We start from the raw sequence: 22,684 nt of genomic DNA, 5'->3' as shown, positions 1-22,684 counted from the left end.
ACTGATGAGCTGCAGCCCTGAGAGGGAGAAGGAAAGAGGGGGCTGGCTTAACCTTTTCACCACCCTGGAGCGGAGGAGGAATGCTCTCTCTCTCTCTCTTACTCTCTCACTCTTTTAGTTTTAACACTGCTTTCTAGGCATGAGAAACTGGTGCCAGGCATTATAACAGCAGAGCAAAACAACATGGGTTAAGTTTTGCTCATAAATTGCCAATATCCCCAATAAAGCAATGAGAAAGTTGTATTCTTTGCAGATGACACCACTGAATTTATATCTGTTTCACAAAATGTCAACCCCTTAACAGTAGAGTAAAAATTCTACCTTTAAACCAAACCTTGATGCCTGACAGATACAACTTTTTCCCATATTTTATTTGTGTTTGACAGCTATTTACTACAGAGCCCGGGAGGTGACATGAACATGTTTTTTTTTTTTTTTTTTTTTTTTTTATATATGCACATGCGATTAAGTATCAAACACATGCCTTTTATTCATATATCATGCGCGCAATTTCTCTGTATCTCACATGCATGTTTTACGTATATACTATTTTGCGCGCAGAAGATACGAATAAAAATGTGCATGCAAGATACTAAAACGCATGTGTAAGATACGAACAAAACACAGGCACGAGATACTAAATCGCACGCGTATTAAAAAACAAATACATTCATGTTACCTCCCGGGCTCCGTAATTTACAAACCCTAATTCCAAAAAAGTTGGGACTGTGTACCGTGAATAAAGCAGGATGCAGGATACAGGAATCTGCAGTCATCTTCAATCTTTATTCAGTTAAATGCAACATGGGACAAGTTATTTAATATTCACTCTTTTAAAATGTATTTTTTGGGGAGGAAATATGCACACATTCTGAATTTTAAGCTTGTAATGTGTTCCAAAAAAGTTGGGACAGGGGCAAGAAAAGCCTGGGAACCCCCTTAACATTCCTCAGGTGAGTAGGTTGATAGGTAACAGGTGACTGTACTATGATTGGGTAAGAAAGGAGAACTCAAAGAAGGCCCCAGTCCTTCAAGACCAATGATGGTGCAAGGTTCTCCACTTTTTTTTTTGGGGGGGGGGGGCATCTGTCCCATTCCCTCAAAGCTCCCAAGCCACCTGCTTTAAGCACTGTGTAACTTTGGCAGCAGGTCGCAATTCTCCTGTGAGGTAAATACAGCACACAGCACAAGTTCACACACCAGAGTTCAGCTAAAAAGAAGCCAGTTAGACCATCTCTCAGTTCCTCATCTGGAAGCTAAGAGATCAACTGAGCAAGAGGCAAAAAAGTAAGAATCTGGCACAAGACAATACATCCCTGCAGGAATTATTCATACTGATCATCAGATTGCAGTGTATTGTGGTGGTTAGTGGAGTCATTGTTGTCTTATGTTCAGCAGTTTCGCAAGGGCGGGAAGTCATTTGACCCAATGGTTCCCAACCCCTTTTACTTTGAGCCCCCCTTACTCTTATCGAAGAAAAGCTAAGCCCCCCTAGGACCCGCTTAGAAAAATCAACAACATCAATTTAAAATGTTTTCACTGACAAAATCCCAACATAATAGACCCATGTTCCCTTTTACCTGACAAAGATATTTCTATAGACTCTCCGTTATTAGCAGTCTATTAGGGCCTCTCCAGAAACGATAAAAAGGAGCTGTTTATTTTCTAGAAAAAGGGATTTTTTTAAACTAATTGTCAGGTTTAAAAAGTCATTCATTTAGAGGAAATAAAACTAGGCATTTTTTACTTTAAAAGTCGTAAATGTAAGTGAACCAAAACTTTGAATTTTTGCGATAATAAAGTAAAAACTTAAAACATTGTTTTCAGTTTGGTTTCTTGTACTTTTTTGTTTGTTTGTTTGTTTTTTTTTTTTAAACGTTACACTGTTCTAAATTTATATTTTAAAGAACTTGATATATTTGGGTTTCGGGTGTGAAAATGTAAGACTTTTAAATCTTGGAAAATTCAAAGTTTTCTAGTAAATTTCTGCCTTTTTAAACTCTAAAATTATGAGTTTGCTTTCTTGTAAATAAATGACTTTATAATCCCCCAAATTTTATCATTGTTTTGCTCATAAATTCACTGATTCTCCCCTTTTTTTAAATCTTAAAGGGGACCTATTTTTAAACTTTTAAGACAAGTTTTTATTGGTCTCAGGGGTCCTGAAAACATGCCAGTGAAGTCTGTTGCTAAAAAACACTCCAGTATTGGATTTTTGTGTGTCTAAAAACCCCTCTATTTCAGCCCTGTTTGGAACGAGCTGTTTCTGTGTCTGTGGCTTTAAATGTTGCTGAGCTGTCACATCAGAAAAGACAGGGCCCCTCCCCCAGGACCCCAGGTTGGCAACCACTGATCTAAGCCATGTTATGCCTCAGCTTTGCATACGAATCCAATTGTACACCATACAATTTTATATATATTGAGGCTACGTGGACCTACAGCATAGCCTCAATGCAGGAGCATGAATCAGAATCAAATCAGGCAGTCCTTAAACCAGCCCAGCCTACTGGGAATTCTCCAAGCTCTACAGATTAGCCACTCCAGGCCTAGAGGAAGGTAATGTGTCTTTTATAGTGTATACACTCAAAGACTTCACTAAGTCCAGGATCACACTAAACCAAATTCTTTTATATATTTTCTGTACAAAAACTGACAAGGAACAAAACTCCTTTGGCTCATAACGTGTCCATGTTGTATTTTTCTTAGTGATCTATGTAATCAACTGAGTAGCTTTTGGTTTGCAGCAAACCAACAACTTTATACCCCTTTCCGAGATCTGTACTTTGTCTTTGTGATACTTTATTTTAACAGTTCACTGGTTTTCAAACAGGCAGCCAACGACGCATAGGAAACAAATTGGTGGCTTATCTCTCATGATAACATAAATACTTGTGTTAAATACCCCTCTTAACTGGATGTTTGAATATTCTCTGAGCGTCTGCCCTCAGTGTCTGTGTGTTTGCCTTGTGGTGTGTTTTACAGCTTTGGGCTGTTAGAGAGCAAATATTTGCTCAACACCTCTCCAGCTGATCGTTGTGAAGCCAGTGAAACCATGATTAAATATATGAACTTCAATTTCCCAAACCATCACACAGATTTCTGATATTCCTGGAAACATTCAAACACAAGCCCACACATTTAATCTGAGATTTACGCAGGATCTGTATTCTATTGTCTCCTTCTGAGGCTTGCATCCTGTCTTAAATCACCTTAAAATCGAGGTTTTGGTATCAGATTTTATTGTCTCGACTGTTATTTGGACTCAAACTAGTTGAGGATGCGTAACAATTGAACAATTATGTGCTTAATCTTGTGGAACCCATGATCTGTCCACATGGCATCCACTTTTGGAGTTGCTGGTGTAAATAGCAACCTTCGTTTTATTCCTCTCCATCTGCACAAACAGATCAAGACCAGTCTGTGAATGCCCCACAGTGAGAACTCTTTATTCCGTACCGGAGGAAGGAGAGCTTGAATCATGGCCAATCAAACCTCAATGGGCTGTAAAACTATAAATAGAACTATACTATAAATCAGGCCTAAAAAGCAGTTGGTCCTAAAGCAGTGATGTTTGTGGTGTAAAAATAGACTCGGTGACATTAAACCTTTATGTTATATTTTTATGAATACTGAGTAAGGGACGCTAAAACCCTGATCAGTTCTCAGATGCCAGGGTGGAACCAATGTGTGCTTGGGAAGAATGTTATACTCGTGCAGCAACATTGAGTGCTGTTCACTGGAGCCAACTGCAGTTCCTTAAATGTCCACTTGGGGCTGGTTTCAAAGCCCCAGAGGTCCCATTTACACCAATGTTAAAATGTGAGATTTAAAGAAGGAACAAAACAAGATTACAGCCTGGCTCAGGAGTTGTTTTGGTCTCTACAGGACAATTAACTAATGGAACAAGCTACATGGAGGTGACTTTTTTCTAACACATCCAATTTGACAATCTTATGCGAAGAGTAGGGATGCCCCAGTTCATTGGTTTAACCCTCTCAGACTGACGTTATCATGCACGACACAAAGTGACAGAAATTAAAAGCTAAATATCGTTTAAATCGTAAATTGAGCGTCTCACTGTTTTCCCTCTTGAAGCTAGCCGTTGCACCATTCCGTCGTGGCTGTCCATGCCTTCTTAGCTGTTCCCCTTACATAAGCTTTTCTAGCAAGCCTGGAATTTGGGTGACTTTTTAGAGACTGTAAAGATCAAATCCACACATCCAACATTTAACTTCTTTTTATTCATTTTTTAATCCCTTTCAGTACTAGCTTGAACACTAATGGTCATCTGCAGGCTGTTTCGCCATCACGTCATGCTTTGTCAAACTTCTTTTTGACTTCTTAAAAAGAAGTCGGATGTTGCTATACCTTTGATCAGATTTCAAACATGTTAGAAAATGTTGGCATACCAAAAAAAAAATACGACGGAAAAAGTATCTGCATTGGCATAGAACAAATAGTTTTCATGCCTCCTTGGCTCCAATGCTATTCACCAGTACATCTGCACATCTGCACATCTGCACAGTTTCTCCTTTTGCACCTTTGTACGTACTTTTGTAACGGGTAAAATTCTGTTCATGAACTTAATATTTTTATTCTTCTTCTGTGGTATTTATTTTCCAACAAACACCAAGTCAAATTCCTTGTATGTGAAAATGTACTTGGCAACAAAACCCAATTCTGATCCTGAATTTTCAAAAATGGGGCGTCTCTAGTGAAGAGTTATTCTAAATCACCTGACATGTCAGCTGGGCTGTAAGACATATCCAAGGCATGGTACATGTTTTTATAGCCGTGTAGCAACAGCCAAAAGATTGCGTTTGGGAAGGGCAGAACCCTTAGTAAACACAAACTTGAATGGGCCAAGTAGTTAAATTAGCCTGCAACAAATTCAAAGAAAAAAGATTTATAAACCTTGTTCTTGACTGTATTCCTCTTCATAGTTTTGACATTCATAGTCTAGATCAGAGGTTCTCAACATTGGGGTTGGGAACCCCATTGGGGGTCGCGAGACACTAAGAGGGGGTCTCCAGATGCCTTAAAAAACTAAGAACATTTTTTGAATTACACTGATTTTAACACGTTTGTATCACTTTTTCCCACCAATTTTAACACATTTGTGCCACTAAAAACCCAGTTTGTCAATTTTAAACCCTTTCCACCACTTTTTTCTGCCTGTTTTTGCCAGGTCTAAACCAAATCTTGCCACTCTCTGCCTATTGTTGGCACTGTTGATGCATTATTGCCACTATTAACCTGTTACCACGTTTTACACCACATTTCACTATTTGATAAGCCCATTTTTGCCAGTTTAACCCATTTCTGACTATTTCTGCCTCAGCTAACCCTTTTTAGCCAGTTTATATCAATTTTCATCCCATTTCACCAAATTTCCACCTTTAATGCCATTTTAGCCATTTTTTAAATCCCCTTTCATCACTTAATATACCCATTTTTGTCACTTCAACCCATTTTTGCCATTTATTTGGATATTTTTCGCCACTTTTATGTAATTTTTGGCACGTCTAACCCATTTCTGCTACTTTTAAAATCTAATTTCACCACCTTTCCCGCTATTTTGCCATTATTAACCCACTTTAGCTATTTTTAGCTTCCTGGTCTTACAATACTCCCGTGAGGCTTGAATGCTGACCAATGACCTGAGGCATCAACGAACTCCTTTGTGGGAATTCTTCTTCTGTGTTTTTTTTGGTATCATGGCAAGACCGTGCCTAATTTTGACACGCTCAGGAGCGCGGTGATGTGAAGGGTCAGCTGCGCCTCTATAGGCATCTTGAGCACTTTCCCTGGCCTGACCCAGCTCACCACTTACTGGGTGGCCCAGACCTGGTGGGTTGGACCATGTCCTTCATAAAGGGCTCAACTGAGAGGGTACCTGAAGAGTTGGGGCATGGGCCTGGCGTAGACCTGGACGATGGCCATCAGGCAGCCAGAACAGCACAGGAAATGCTCCCATACCTGGCCTGACCTATTGGTTGGCTTTTATGCTCTGCTGTCTGACCTGTCTCAAGGTCTGCTGTACAAAGAACATTGCAAGACCTGCTCTGAAATGGGACTGACTGGAGATCTGTGATGCAAATATTCAATTACAAAGCAAATCTATTAATTAAATTGGATTGGTTTCCCACTAAAAACACTAAAGTTGAGGTATATCAAAAGGCCCAATCATTCTTGTATTTTTGTGCATGTAGCCCTCAGTGATTTAAGTCTGGACATCCCTGCTATGGATGATTGTGGGTTTTTCATTACTATAGGGCAGTTTGGTTTCCATACAAGTTCCTATGACCCACAGATGTAGGATGCACCTTTCCCAGACAATCATACTGCATGATTCAGACATTCTGTAGCTACAGGTCACATTCCTAAACCCTGTGCTGCTCTGAAATTACACCATTTATAGTACTCTTTGAGGAAATGCAAACCTTCAGAGATCCAGTATTCAAGGATCAATATAATCCAACATGACAATATCTGAGCAGGCTATTGGGTCCAATAAAATTTCTATCTGATGGGAAAGTGTATCTGTGCCTCTGTGAGACACGCAGTCTTTTCCAATCACTGACATGCAATCAGAAAAGACAATCTCGAGTGTGTGCAAGAAGTAGCTGAAGGGAACTGGACTTTCAGAGATGAGTAGAGAATTTGCTTTTTGCAGATGATGTAGTCTTGTTTGCCATATTAGACTGGGATCTCCAACAGGTGTTAGGGCAGTTTGCAGCAAAATGGTTCTTCAAGTCTGCGGCCATGATTCTGTGCTGGAAAATGGTGGACTGCTCCCTCCAGGTGGGGGGTAAAGCCTGATTTATGCTTCTGTGTCACGTTGACACCTTAGCTACGTGTAGCCCTCTGCATCGACATGGACCCCTACGCCGTAGCCTGACGCGCACCTCCAAAAAATCCTAACTACGCGTTGCAGCAACGCAGACCGCAAGGGCTGTGATTGGTCTGCTCAAAATGTCATGTCCCTCAGTGGGCGAACCAGTGTGGTAAATTCACCCGTTCTCAGCCTCGACTCGTTTAGTGGTCGTACAGACCATCTCTGAAAACGTCTTCCCTGTCGCCTGTGCCTCAACATTTGCAACAAGAGAATTTGTTTGTTGATATCGATGAGCTCCAACTCCAAGCACACCCGCTCCACCTCGGTCGCCATTGTTTACTATGACTGGAAGATAAACAAGGCTTTGGATGTGACCCCTCTGAAACCACACACACAGCTACACCCCCTAGTGGCATGGCGGTGAATTGCAGAGCAACGCGTTCCCTCGAAGCAGAACTTCGAATGGTCAACGACGGCATCACATCGACGGCGTACCTACAGCGTCAACGCGACGCAGAAGCATGAATCAGGCTTAAGGCTCTGCCACAAGAGAAGGAGTACAAGCACCTTGGGTTCTTGTCACAAGTGAGGGTGGATTGAACAATGAGATTGATGAGCAGTATTGCAGAAGAGGGAGCTGAGAAAGTGGACAGAGCTTTCAATTTGCTAGTCAATCTTCATTCCATTCCTCACCTCTGGTTGTGAGCTTTGGGTAGTGACTGAAAGATTGAAGTTGCAGTTGCAGTTGCAAGTAAGTTGCTCAAGGTGAGGATGAAGCTCAATGAACCACTGGAGCAGGCTGAGGTGGTTTGGGTATCTGATCAGGATGCCTCCAACCCTAGCCCTAACCCTAACCCTGGACCTCCCCATGGAAGTCTTCCAGGCACATTCAACTGTAGGGAGACCTCTGAATCAGTTTAGAACTCACTGGAAGGTTTTCACATTCAGATGACTTTATTTGTCCCAGAAGGGCAATTCAGTTTCACAGTCTACTACGCCTTTTTGAAAGAAATTAAAACAATAGGGGGAACAAAGTTAGGGAAACTGTGACAACAGACTAGCAGGAAACATGGGAGCACTATAAATACAATGCCAGGAATGCATTTAAAGTAATAAGACATGAATGAGTCTTAAATTTAGCACCAACCACAAGTCGGCTACAGCTTTTTGCTGCAGTATTTTGATAGCTGAAGGGATAAATGAGTTTGAGTATCTGTTTGTTTTTCTTGGGGAATATGATAGCACCTTCCAGAGGACATTAGAGAAAAGTCAAATGAAAGAATGTGGCCAGGATGGTCAATTATTTCCTTGGCTTTCCAGACCACATGTTCCTTCCAGAGGGAGTTCAAGTCCTTCATCAATAATACAGGATTTTGTCTGCAGTTTCTGATGGATTCATTCCTCTTGCGCACATCTTATGGAATAACTTACTGTACTGTTTGATACTATCAATTATTAAAATAACAGACTATATCATTTTCAGACACATAGTATGGGAAGATATCCTAGCACTGTATATTTTGACAACCTTACCTTACAATGGAAAGTGCCCACACCTGCCATTATCAACATTTAATAACAGCGTGTGATCATATAGGGCTACAACCTTAATGTTTTCATTTAATCTCTCTGTTACGTTGATTTTGGCTCACTTACACAATATCATACAACCACCATCAACAGACACCCAAGTTAGCAGCAAGCTGGTCCACAAAGGGAGTTTAGCAGCTAAAGCCAGAGATCCCTTAGAGCAGGAGTGAGACCCAAATGGAGACACAAGTAGAGAGAAAAATGAAGACCTGTATTCATCAGGTGACCCGATGATCTGAGTATTTTAAGGCCAACTGAGTTTTAATTTAAAATTAAAAAATCCAAAAGCAAGAAACAAGCCTTTTTCCAACTACTGTTTAGAAATTTTGGGGGGGGGGCACAGAAAAAATACCTGTCCCCGGCCCTGGCAGCTCACATATTCCAAAAACAGTAAATAAAGAAAATGACTTTTTCTTGTTTTTCTCTTTTAAGTTTTTGTTCAAGCTTTTATGTTAACAAGTGGACCAGTGTTTGAAAAAAAACAAAACAAAACAAAAGAAAAAGGTCCGGTCTGTCGTCAAATCCTTTTTTTCCCAGTCTGTTACTGGGTCCTGTCCGATCTGCTAACTGAAGCACACCTTTAACTTGCTGATAAACATCAAAAATCCCCCAGTTTGGCACAGACCATAGCAGAACAGATTTTTGTGTTGGTCTGAAGCAAATCATCACCGATATGCAGAGTTCAACGACTGAATGTAGGCCTCGTTAACTCCCAATGCTAGCTATCCAACCAGCAAAACAGTCCGCAAAGAACTCCACAACAAGACTGATGACTTCTCATGAAGTTTACTCATATAATCCAATTTTAAACAATACAAACACAGCATCACAAATATCTAACACTAACACTGAATAAGGCGTGTACGCGTGTAACAAATAGAACATACTAGCATGTCCTACGTCACGCCCATAGCACGGAAATTAGCACAAACTATGAAAGGTCATTTAGGATATAATCCTCGAAATAGAGACCTTAAAATTAGACTAAACAATGCTTTACACTTCACAAAAACGTATTTCAAAGAGATTAACTGTTTAAATGCTGTTTAACCTCCATATTTAGTGAAAATGTAGGCTGACCAGAGCACTGCTTACGTTCGACAACAGTGAAACAGAGGATTAAGTGCAACATGGCGCCCCCTGCCTAACGTTTACAAACTACGGTGTCCTGGAAAGGACCAACAGCTGCAATTGCTTGGCTCAGGAGAACAACAAACGGCACTATAGCACCACCTATGTGTGTTTCAGTTACTGCCTTACATCTCAATATAAAACAACATAGCATGAGCCTATTAGCTACGTGGCGCTAGCATATTAGCTTGTTAGCATAAGCTTATCTGTTTGCTGCATGCCGCTATAACTAGCATCAAATAAACTTAAAAGAAATGTACACCACATAGCAGGCAAGTCGACATACATATTTTGAATGTTGTAGATACGTACAGACAGCGCTTTAACAAGCAGGAAAGAAAGAATTTAAGCTGGACAGTGTTGTAGCCACGGACCACGAATCCCGCTACTTCCGGTTTGGACAGGAAGTACAGGTAAAACTTAGTGAGAGCTGAAAAAAATGCTCCATACTAACATAAAATGGCACTATTATGCTGTAAGTATTTAAATAATAAAGAAAAATGAACATTAACCTTAATGTGGGGGGCAAAGCAGACCGCATTGTTAAATTTGAGTTCCCAAAAGTTCTACTCAGTTACAGTATTTGAGTAGATTTAACAAGTTACTTTACAATGCTGAGTAAGACGAAACATGTTAGACTAAAGAACACATGGCCTGAACCCACATAATAAAGACAGAATCTGTTTGACAAAATGTATTTAATGTGAATTTCAGCTTAATAATTTTGCTCATGTCTGCTAACATTGAGGTAGAGATTTCTGTGATCTATACTTGAGTCAGTCAGCAGGGAGAGCTTGGAATATACTCTCATCACTCCCAAGCAGCTGTTACTTAGTACATCTAAATATAAAGTGTGTTTACATGCTTTAGATGGGGTTACCCTCCACTACAGCACAGAAGAATTTTAAGTACTCCTGCCATTTATTTCCATCATAGCATGATGAAACTCTCGTCCTATAAACATGTGTCATAGCACTTCTTCTCTTTCCATCTCCTCCCTCTCTTTCTGGCAGCAAACCTCCTGACAACACAACAAGCGTTTATCCAGATGTGTGCCTTTGTGTGAGTGTGTTCCCCCCCCAGACGCCACAGCTGTCCACCCAGCCCTGCAGCTTATCCATGTGCACGTGTGTGAGTGTGTCAAGTCGGTTTGTGTCCCGCGGTGAGAGAACATAATGGGGATCAGCAGAGGGAGTTAAAAGTTCAGACTAGCCATGACATATCGTGTATGAGAGCCAAGGGACGATTGCATGCTGCAGCCAGGCCATTGTCTGTGCATTGTTGTTGGTTTGTGGGCGTATGCAGCTGAAACTAAAGTTTTTGAGTGGGGTCCATTTTTTTATTTTGGGCCTGATTTCTCTCTCTCTCTCTCTCTTTTTAATGTGTTTATTAAGTTTTCCATTTTCCACTTAATAAGCAGAACAACCAAACAGGAGATGATTAAAACATAACAATATGAAGCTCAGCACGTTCACCAAAAAGAGAAAGAAAAAGGGGGACAAAAAGGCACAGCTCACACCTTCTAGAGACAGCAAGTACAAGCACATTTTGACAGTTATCACCATAGTTGGGTCCTTACAACTGAAATATTTCATTTAAAGCCTCTAGAGAAGATCCCGGACAGATTCACAATTATATATTCCAGAAATGGTCTCCACATTTTAAGGAAGTCAACCATTTTAGCATGTTTGAGACAGGTCAGGAGATCATGTGGTATATATTTTATTATTATCTTACTCCAACCAGAGAGTGTGGGGACTCTTGAGGAAATCCAATGAAGTAATAAATTTTTCCTTGCACAAAATGCTAGCACATTAAACAATTATCTGTGATTCACATTAGTGACACTGACATTTGGAAGACCAAGGAGAAGTGAAACCGTCAAGCTGGAGTTTAGTTCCAAGTATTTTTTTGCATTTCAAACAGAACAGCCTCCCAATATGTCTGCAATTTAGAGCAAAACCAAAGACAATGAGTAAGATTGCTTATTTTGCATTTAGGGCACAGAGAGGAGTGTTGGGGATTGAACTTAGGTGGTGAGGTGATCACTGAACTCTATGAAGTAATTGGAGTTGTAATGCTCTGGTTCAATTACAAATTGTAATTTTTTTGTGTGTTGTTCCAAATATCCTCCCACATGTTCTCACTGATATCCACACCCAGTTATTCTCTCAGGTCCTCCTTAGTTACTGAGAACCAGCAGTATGATAGCTCCTTAGAGTGTTATACAGCACCTTGATTGAGGCATATCTTGCATGACAGAAAATTTGTTTTTCAATACCCAAGACATTTGAGTAGGTAAACAATGAAGTCTTCTTCTTAATGAACATTAAACAAAAAGTAAGGCAATTTGTGTTTGGTACATTATTTCTTTGTTGTAACAATGCTTCTTAGTAATACATCTTATACAGTTGGAAAGCCTGTTTATTACCCTTTCAAATGGTGCCACATTTGTAAGGATCATGCATTTGTGGGATGAGCAGCAGAGCTGAGTATGTGGGTTGCGCCCATGAAAAATGTGCCAAATCTTCTCTGCTGATGCCAACCAGCTGATTCTGCCATTGACTCTTGTTTGGTGTTTGGTGGATTGGATGATTGAAGTTTGAAGAAACAAGACATATCGGCAATTTAACAATTTATTAATTTAACAAACAGGAGCCTCAGTAGCGTGTGGAAGAACCATACACAGCCACAACAACCTGGCTCCTCCTCCTCATGCTGGTCACCAGCCTGGTCACACACTGCTGTGGGATGGCATCCCATTCTTCAACCAGCATTTATCGCAAGTCAGCCACCGTGGTTGTGTTGGTCACTCTGGCACGAACAGCACGCCCAAGCTGACCCCACAAGTGTTCAATGGGGTTAAGTCTCTGATAAACCCCGTTCTGTGGGGGCGAGTGTTGTCATCTTGGAGGATAGAGTTCTTGCTGATGGGGTGAGGAAATGGTATTCTGGGGGTGTCGTCTTCTTGGGAGGCCCGCTTTGCGGCCTGTCTCTGACATTCCCTGTTATATGGAACTTGGCCTTCAGTTTGGCGATGGTACTAGGGTTCACTCCTAACAATGCCGCAACTTGGTTTTGCGGAACACCAGCTTGAAGTTGCCCAACCGACGGGCTCTATCCAGATCAGTCAAACGTGGCATGCCGATTCTTGAAGCAGACATCTACTGACCACTGTAGCAGGGCCCATGCCTGATTGGCAGTGCCTGGGGCCACCAGAAGCTCAAAACAAGAGTCAATAGCAGAATCAGCTGGTTGGCATTGGCAGAGAAGACTTGGCACATTTTTCATGGGTGCAACCCACATACTCAGCTCTGCTGCTCATCCCACAAATGCATGATCCTTACAAATGTGGCACCATTTAAAAGGGTAATAAACAGGCTTTCCAACTGTATAAGATTTCTTACCAAGAAGCATTGTTACAACAAAGAAATAATCTACCAAACACAAATGGCCCTACTTTTTGTTTTATAATCTCTGATCTGAAAGAAGCGTAAAAGGTCAGATGTTCCTTCTATGGGTTTTACTGTCGTCCAGGCCTTAACCGTATTGATAGTTATTGGATTGCTGCAACCATTTTTAACTGCTTTAAAGCTATCTAGAAAGAGCAGATTTAAGAGGGGGGAGTCAGAGAGGGAGGTCTTAATGTTCAGCTGTATTGAGGAAGTACTATTATTGACCCATTCAGTTATATATACTGCAGAAGAGCACTAAATTTATATATTCCAAGGTCTGGAAACTCCAGACCTCCTATATCAACTGGGAGTTGTAAAGAAGATATAGAAGAAGAGAGGTCTTTGTTTATGCCATATAAATGAGCTGATTTCTCTCTTTTGACAAAAGTAAGCAAGGTCACAACTGTTTGATGATTCTTGAGGTTAACTTCCCTTTTTTCCACAAATAAGTAAAGCAAAATAAGCTTTCTGGCATTACCAGAGAACATTTAGCTAATTTTTAATGGGTGCAGCCTACATACTCAGCTTTGCTGCTCATCCCACAAATCCATGTATTTATTCCAGCATATATCTGTTTTAGTATGCTTTTCTTTGAAGATTGCAGTATAATCCTTGCTTGTGTGCCTTCCTATCTCTTTATGGAATGCAGCTTTTGTTCTCCTTATGTGAGTTCATCCTGAAACTCCTTGTTGGGTTGTTTTCTGTTTTCCAGGATTAACATGTCAACGGTAAAATACAGTCGTCATCCCTCCCACTCACTCCATCTGTGTTGTGTGAAAGAAAAGAAGGTGTTTTGTATTGCTTGCAGATCTGTTTAAATGTTTGCATGTTTGTGCACACGTGCAAACACGATAGCTGGAAAAGGACAATAACACTAATTCAAAACTGCTTTGCTGAAGTACACTTGACCAGATCTGGCAGTTAATTTGTCAACCTCTGACAGTTTCATTGAGGTGGAAAGAGTGTTGTAATTTTTGCTCCTGAGCAAAAATCATATCCATGTTTGCTTTCGCCCCATGGTTCCCTCTTTTTCCTGGCTAAATCAATACACCAGTTTTCAGTCTAAAGTGAACATGGAGGAATCACATTGAATCTATTAAGATTTTTAGGCCCATTTCAAACTAGCTTCCCAGCATTTCACCTAAGTATGAGGCAAGTGTAAAGCACAATTTAAACCAAGTGTTTAAATTCATTTTTCCTCTCATTTATCCACACTCAGTACCCAATCAAGACAAAGTGAAAACACAGTTTTAGAATTTTTGACAAATTTATTAAAACTAAAAAATCTGAAATATCAAATTGATAAAAGTATGAAGCACCTTTGGCAGCCTTGACTCTATTTGAATATGATGCAACAAGTTTGCACACCTGGACTGGACAATATTCTGCCTTTCTTCTTTGCAAATCCTCTCAAGCTCAGTCCGGTTGGACGGGGACCATCGGTGGGTAGCCTTTTTCAGGTCTCTCCTGAGATAGGTTTCGAGTCACGGCTTTCGCAGGACATTTTCAGAGTTGTTCCTAAGCCACTCCTAAGGTCATTGTCATGTTGGAAGGTGAACCAGTCTGTAGCCAACCCTGACCAGTCTCCTAGTCCCTGCTGCTGAAAAACACCCCCACAGCATGATGATGCCACCACCATGCTTCAGTGTCGGGATGGTATTGGGGGGGGGATTTTTTTATACCACAATGGTTTAGATTACACTCGGAAAAACTTAACTGGGCACTGATTGGCTCACTCATTTGATTGACAGATAGCTCAACAGGCAGAAGCTACCTTTCTGTCAACCAGAATGCTAGCTTGCTAACTAACAGGAAGTCGAGCTTAGTGGGTGGGCCGTTAGGTTGATCTAAAGTTCGGCTGAGACAGTGATTCCAATATGGAAGCTGCCGTGGATTTTCTTCAAAAGGAGTTTGAGTCCGCCTATTGTACGCAGACGGCTGATGTCACACAGGCTTTGTTCAGTTCTTTCTACAGTCTATGGAGAGGCCTCCATCTAGCCACCCTGCCATGAAGCCCAGATCGGTGGAGGGCTGCAGTGATGGTTGCCCTTCTTGAACTTTGTCCCATCTCTGAACAGAATCTCTGGAGCTCAGTCAGAGTGACTATCAGGTTCTTGGTCACCTCTTTCTCTCCCGTGTTCAGTTTAGATCAGTTGACCAGCTCTTGGAGGTGATCCGGTTGTGTCAACCCTCTTTTGTCAGATTTTTTTTGTAGCCTTGCACCAATCCTGTCTCTGAGCTCTGCTTGCAGTTCCTCTGACCTCATGGTTTGGTTTTGGCTCTGATATGCATTGTCAGCTGTTCTATAGAGAGACATGTGCCTTTCCAAATCATGTCCAATCAAATTTACCACGGGTGGACCCCAAACAACGCACGGAAACATCTCAGCAATGATCAAGAGAAATAGGAAGCATCTGAGCGACATTTTAGGTGTTGTTGCGAAGGGTCTGAATACTTATCACTGTGATATTTCAGATTTTTCTTTGTAATAAACTTGCTAAAATTTCTAAAAGTCTGTTTTCACTTGGTTATGATGGGAAACTGAATGTCAAATCAAACTTCTACAATGTTATCACTGGTTAATTAGGGAAGGGGTGTTCATGGTCACTCCATAAAGACAAATAGAGCTTAAATGGAAGAAATTACTTAAGATTTATATTAAAAGATCAGTTTCAAAATCCAGGATGCTCATGTATTCAAAAAATGTGTCATTTCCACTATCAAATACTGAAATAAATCAGTTTATATCAGTGGAAAAAAAATCAGTGACCTCATGTTGAAAACACTCACATTGCTCCTATGCTGCCATCTACAGGACCGTTTCTCTCACTGCAGCTGAATTCCAGTCAAAATTGCTTCCAACACCAGTGCAGCTTCCTGCCAATGATCATTTTGTAACACCCTGTACTAAAGCCATCACCTAAGGTCTAGTATTTCATACAAAATATGCAGCTACAAGGATACGTGTCATTAAATAGGCCAGAGTTTGTTCCCAATATGAGTCAACCATTTTTTATTGGATCTCTGCTGAGTTTTCCCAATAAATGACAGCAACACTCTTTAACTGGACAGGTTTAAAGGGAACTTAATAGAGAAATAAATTCAGCCGGGAAATTGATTTCAGAGTCTAAAGCTTTGTTTTCACTGTAAATCACATTTAAAGAGATTGCCCAGAGGCAACAGAGAAGATACCAGTGCTTTCATTTTTGTTTCCACTCATTAGATATACAGTCTCATTTCCATTACAGTACACTAATGCTCTATTCCATTGGTTCCCAACCTGGGGTCCAAGCACCCCTAGGGGGGGCGCCAAAGATCTCAGGGGGCGGGACCCTGTCTGCTCTGAGGTTGTTAAAATTAGATGTACATATATATTTTTTATTGAATCATGATCAGCAACATAATGTATTAAAGCCAACCTTAATTTTTTTAAATAAAGAGAATCTGTTCATTTTTAGCAAAAAAGTCAAAAATTTTTAGGGGGGAAAAAATGAGATTTTAAAGTTGTTTATTTACAAGAGAAAAACTCAGAATTTGAGAGTTTGAAGTGTAGGATATTTAAAAGAAAAACATGCCATTTCTGAATTTATAAAGTCTTGAATTTTTACAATGGAACTCAAAGATGTCGAAATTTAAAAATCCTATTTTTATAATAGTGTTAGGCCAAAAATTTACAAGAAACCAAACTGAAAATAGTGATCAGATTTTTTGACTTTATAATCAAATTAAAGTTAAATATGTCTCATTTTTTCTTGTAAATTACTGACTTTTTAAACTTGAGAATTTACAGATTTTAAAATAAACAATCCTCTTTATTGTTGTTTTCAAGAGTGGCCACAATACACTTATAATAATGGATCGTTTATACATTAATGTTGGCAAGAACAAGAGTATGTGGGCCCATTATGTTCTGATTTTGTCAATGAAAAAAGTTTAAATTGGTTTGAATTTTTCCAAGTGGGTCCTGGGGGGCTTAGCTTTCCTCAGACCTGAGTTGGGGGGGCCCTGAGGAAAAAGGTTGGGAACCACTGCTCTGTTCTATGTTGATAATCATAGGAGTCAGCTATACAAATTAGTTTGATTGAACACTTCTCAAGTCAGCAAAAAGGACCTTGAATTCAGATTTGTTAAGGGTAAGAATACAATCAGAGCACCGTCAAAATTGAGAACTATTTATTGGACACAACAAAAAGCACAATCATCTGCATACAAACAAAGCTGGAAATGGTTGGTTGGCATCAGAAGAAATTGGTTCCATTTAAATATGGTCAGTTATTCCTGTCATACCCTAGACAATCATTCTGACCTCGTCAAGTGAAGAGGCAATGATGGTTTCAGCTAGTTGGTGGGCTAGTAGATGGAGATCATTATTTTCTGTGATCTGATCTCTGTTTTTTAAATACAAGACTGAGTCTAGGATGCCACAAGAAAGAGCCTCTGCATAAGCCTCAATCCTGGCTCCATGGTCACCGCCAACTTCCAAATACTCTCTCGCCAAATCATCTGTGGACAACGACTGCATCAACTGTTCCATTAGCTCCACCCGGGGGTCATTGTTGGCACCGTCTTCTTCCTCCTTCGGGGTTGGCGGGGGAGGTGATGGCATGAAAACCTTTGCCAAACCTCCTTTCAGCTTCTTAGCAAAACTGTATCTGCTTCTCTCAAGCTCGGGGAGGAGGGGTGTTGTTGGAGGGGCATCGGGGTAGTCAATTGATCCCAAAAGTGGGAGACCTGACTGGGAAAATGATGGATTGTGGGGTTGGATGCCTTCGGAGGTCTGGAACTCTTTGTTTGGATCTATCTTTGGGTCATTTTCCAAAAATTTGTTCTTAGATTGGTCCAAAAATGTGGCCTGTCTGCCATCTTCATCTGATTCCATTTTCTCCAAAATATTCTGATCTCCACAGACTTCCCTCAGGGCTTCCTGAACCACAGATGATGCTAACTCTTCAGCTAACATCTCCTGGTTCTGATTAAATCTGGCCATCCCCTCAGGCTCCACCATTTCCATTTGGCTCAGAAACGACTGGATTATGCTCTTAGTCATATTTTGGGCAAACTTCTCAAGAACCGCATTGTTTTGGTGGCTTGTCTTGGGGCTTTCAGATCTGCCAAAGTTTCCGTGATCACCCTTTGGCACCCTTGGATCTGCACTCACTTCCTGCATTGGCTCCCTGGTGAATAAAAGCAATAATTTTAGTCAAATTTAAAGAAATATTGTTTTTCCTGGAGTCTCAGGAAAACAGTAAAGGTCAGAGCAAGACACAAGCACAAAAATGAGTCCAAAGAGGGTTTGAATGACTGCATTTCTCCAATGATTAGGTCAATTTTGTGGTGTTTTAAAATATTGCTTGCCAACTTATTCTCTAAGCCAGACAGGACAGACAATATTTCTCCCTTACGGTGCCTGTGTAGCCTCTGGGCCACATTTGCTTTTATTTTCTTGGCTTATTTAAGAGAATGAGAAGATTTAGATAGGCAAGAAATTAAAGTGTTATAAAACATGAAACAACAGAAAGTAAATGTGACAGCAGAGAGGGAAAAAAGGGGACAAGCACACTGAAAAAAAGCATCTGAAACTTCAGACTGAAAGATAATTGAGGCCTCAACCACATCCTGTCACCATATGAGCGACAAACCGTCCAGGATGTGACAGGAAGTGAAGTCGGGTGTTGGAGGAGTGAAAAAACGTTTAAATTTCAATTAAGATGATTTCAAATCTAGAGTAAGATGAAGCTATTCAAGCAGTTAGCAGGCATAAGTGAACGCTGGCAGGCAGAACAGGGTCAACATCTAACCATAACGGCCAACCTCATTTTCATTTTAAAAAAAGTTAAAAAAAAAAAAAAAAATGATCTGAGATAAAAAAAAAATTCCAAATTTAGTTAAAAGATCAGAACACGATATCAAAAATAAAAAAATGTCTTTAAAAAACAAATATACAAGAAGAAAGTTGAAATCACGAGTTTAAAAGTCAAAATGGGACTTAAAATTTCAAATTGTGAATCCGATAGGTAAAAATATGGGAAGAAAAATCAAAATTAGGAGTTGAGAATGTCAAAATATAAGCTAGAATTCAAAATGATGGCTTAAAAAGTTAAAAATAGATTTAAAATTGGGAGTCAAAAAGGTCAAAATATGATGTAGAAAGTAGCAATTATTGATTTAAAATGTCAAAATATGAAAAAAATTTAAATCATTACTTTAAAAGTCCAAGTATGACCCAACATAAATAATAATATGACTTAAAATTCAAAATTGGGAATCTAAAAGATAAGAATGTGATATATAAAGTCCAAATTATGAGTTGAAAGGCTCAAAATATGAAATAAAAAGTCAAAATCATCAAGTCTGAGTCAGGATCTTCAGATGCAAAATTTAAAATAGGAAATAAAAACACAAATTGTTTCTTTCCCCAAATTCTTGACTTTTAAAAAAATCTTTCTTACTCTTTACTTTTTCAGATTTTAATGGCTTAACAAGGACATTTTAAATAATCAAGCTGAAGTTTATATTATTATACTGGAGGAAATCTGCAGACCTCATAGTGGTGGGCCAGTTATAGTACAAATATATGATCTGATATAACCGTCCAACGGGCCAGATTTGGCTCTGGGCCTTGAGTTTGACACCACTGCTCTAGATGGAACAACAAAAACATTATTGAACATCTCTAAGATAAATTAATGTAAGATTTACTGTGCACATGTATAGTTAGGGCTGTAGAGACTGAGATGTAACAGTCAACACAAAATGCATTTATTGACAGTAGAACAGTTGACCTTGCCATCCACAAATCAAGTGTTTAACTTTTAGTTCAGGCAGGCTTGAGTCGACTGCCACGTAATCGAGATAAGCTAATCTCATCAGCTAATCTCATCAGCTGACGACCAGCTAAATCGCTCTAAGCATGCATTGGCTAATTGCACTCACACTGCCATGTTTAACCTGCTCTAACCTGGCCATGCTTTGCAAGCTACTTTTGCAACCCTCCTCCACCCCAGCTCCTCCTTTATGCTACATCTGACTTAATCACTGTCATTCTGTTATTAGTGATTCCTGTTCTTTCCTGGGTTTATTGCTGCTCAGGCTTTCCTTGTAGGCACAGGAAGAGCAGGAACATGTGCTGTTCCTGCTTGATGCTTCCTACAGGGGCTCGTTAAAGGGCAGGGGGATCCCAGAACGGCCATACCGCCAAACATAAATAACAGCAATAATAGCAAATTTATAACTGCAAATCATGTGTTTCTTGACAAAGTGGTCCTTGACTGAAATGCATCTTAAAGTTTTATCATGCCAATATGAAACCATATGTGAACACAATCCTGATGCTGCTGTCTTCTCTCAGTAAGGCTCATTTAAAATGAACTGAGGCAAATGGAAAACTGTTCTGTGGTCACATGAATCAAAATCTAAAATTATTTTTGGAAACTACTGACATCATGTCCTGTGGACTTATAAGGAGATGGATCATCCAGCATGTCATCAGTGCACAGGTCAAAAGTCTGCACCTCTGATGGTATGGGATTGCATTAGTGCATATAACATTACACAGCTGGAAAGACCCTATCAATGCAGAAAAGTAGATCGAGGTAGCTGGTCTCCTCACTTCCCAGATGTTTACGGACGGTTGTTAAGAGAAGAGATGATGCTACACAATAGTTAACGTGGCCCTGCCCCTACTTTATTAAGATGTATATGAGATTTGCAAACCATTGCATTCTGTTTTTATTGACACTTTACACAGTGTACCAGCTTTTTTGGAATTGGGGTTGTAGTAGAAGCTCATTAAGCCATGAAGTCAGTCATGGAAGTAAAGGGTTAACACTTCCAGTCCAGTTGCAATCAAAGGGTGATAAAGCCTAAACTGAACAAAAATGTTCCCTGAAATCTGAGCTACATCAATTCAAATCAATGTAACGACTTTGCTCTCTAGAACACTTTGTACAGCCAAAGATAAGAGATGCTCGATGATAATGACGCTTCCTGTGACACCAGAGGTAGAAAGACACGCAGTTGTTTGCATATGACGGCTTCTTAAGAAGTGTGGCAGTTAAATCCAGGCCTCAGTGAGAGTTTAAAACAGTCAAAGCTTCAGAAGGAGAACATGATGGAGAATGAGGCGCAGATGTGGAACAAATTACAGCTAAAGTAAAGAATGCTCTCTCTTGGCAATTTCACTTGGATGGACAAAATAACGCTTGGTAGACGAGGAAGCTTCACTACTTTATTCAGTGTGTTCATGTGTTACACAGACCACTCTCTCGGGAATTTCGGGGCACTGAAGACAAGACCTTACTTGAACTTTTGCTTCAGTGGTTCTTAAAATCAGCCCCCTGCAAGAGATGATTTAAGGTTTAAACATTTTTTGCTATTTTACTTTGAAGTATTGTAGGTATCTGAAAAACTCTACTCCAGAGATTTAGAAAGTATATCTGAATTTTTAAGGTTGTATTTGCAGATTTACTGTCTAACCTGGCAACAAACAGGAGGCGTTTTAGAGCCGACTGGAGAGTTTCAAAGCTGAAGTTGATTTACTGTTTTTCAAAATATGAAAGCATGACACAGAAAACATCAGGAAAAGCATGTAGACAAACTTACCAGTTGGGTGTCTTCACTGCGAATGACTTTGAACGGAAATGGCTTGACAAATGAGCGCACACGTTTCACTCATTTCCTGTGTGCTTTTGTAAGAGAAAGACAGCAAGAGAGAGTTATTTTTAACTCATGAGAACATAGCTGAACAACCAAATACATGTCTAAATATACAGTATACTGATTTTGTAGTCTGTTTTAACTTTTTACTTTGTCTGTAATGATAACCAGAGGAAGAGGAAGAGAGGGAGCATTAAGGCCTAAAGCTCTGCCAACTTATCTGTCATCTGTCAGAATGGAAATACACACTAAAACTTTCATATTAAAACTGGATGAAACTTCCAGTTGGGCTTAGCGTGAGGTTTAGGGTACGGGTTAGGCTACAGAAGGGCAAAAATCAAAAACCTGACCTGCAAAACCTGATTACAAAATAAGGCAGAGTAAACAGTCTGCTAGGAAAAGCCTGTTGTCCATGTAAACACTCTGACACAGCTAATGCTGCTAAAGCTGAAGCTAATGAAGCTACCATAAGCAAGGGAAGCTACAGTAGCAACAAAGGTAACATAATTATGTGTATATTTTTAAGGCTAACAAGGGTATGTTAGCTGTGTAGGTAAAATAGCTACATTAGTAATGTAGCTAAAGCAAAAAATCTATGTAAGCTGCACAGGTAACATAGTTATGAAGCTATTTGTAATGCTAACAAAGCTAGGTTAACTGTGTAGGAAACATTGCTATTTAACTAGCCTAGTTAAATCTTAAGCAGACCAAACAACTTCAGCTACAGATTTAAGATAGCTTTAGGGCTATATCTAAAGCTAACAAAGCAATGTTAACTGTGTTGATGACATAGCTACATAACTATCATAGCTTAAGCAAACAAAGCTAAATTAGCTACATAGGAAACGTAGTTATGAAGCTATTTTTAAAGCTAACAATCATATGTTAGCTTTGCAGGTAATATAGCTGCATAACTAACATAGCTGTATCTAAAAGCTTAATAAGCTACATAGATAACAGAGCTGTCTAGCTTTACCCAAAGCTTCTAGAGCTATGCTAGCTGCATGGGGAACAT

The 22,684-nt window shown here is 39.8% G+C and overlaps 1 protein-coding gene across 1 annotated transcript; it reads right to left on the bottom strand.

Moving 5' to 3' along the window:
• Positions 1 to 17,172: 17,172 nt before the first annotated feature.
• On the bottom strand, positions 17,173 to 21,654 carry si:dkey-171c9.3 (A-kinase anchor protein 11). The gene is made up of 2 exons (XM_041779902.1): positions 21,616 to 21,654; positions 17,173 to 18,188 (listed from the first exon to the last, which is right to left on the bottom strand). Exon 2 carries the CDS (start codon positions 18,179 to 18,181, stop codon positions 17,303 to 17,305), a length of 879 nt encoding a protein of 292 aa, XP_041635836.1. The 5' UTR covers positions 18,182 to 18,188; positions 21,616 to 21,654; the 3' UTR covers positions 17,173 to 17,302.
• Between the last annotated feature and the right edge of the window lie 1,030 nt (positions 21,655 to 22,684).

The sequence above is a fragment of the Cheilinus undulatus genome, linkage group 22 (assembly GCF_018320785.1).
Source record: "Cheilinus undulatus linkage group 22, ASM1832078v1, whole genome shotgun sequence".
In the NCBI taxonomy this organism is placed as follows: domain Eukaryota; kingdom Metazoa; phylum Chordata; class Actinopteri; order Labriformes; family Labridae; genus Cheilinus; species Cheilinus undulatus.
Note: the sequence above shows the minus strand (reverse complement) of the source record. Positions and strands in the feature narration are given on the sequence as shown.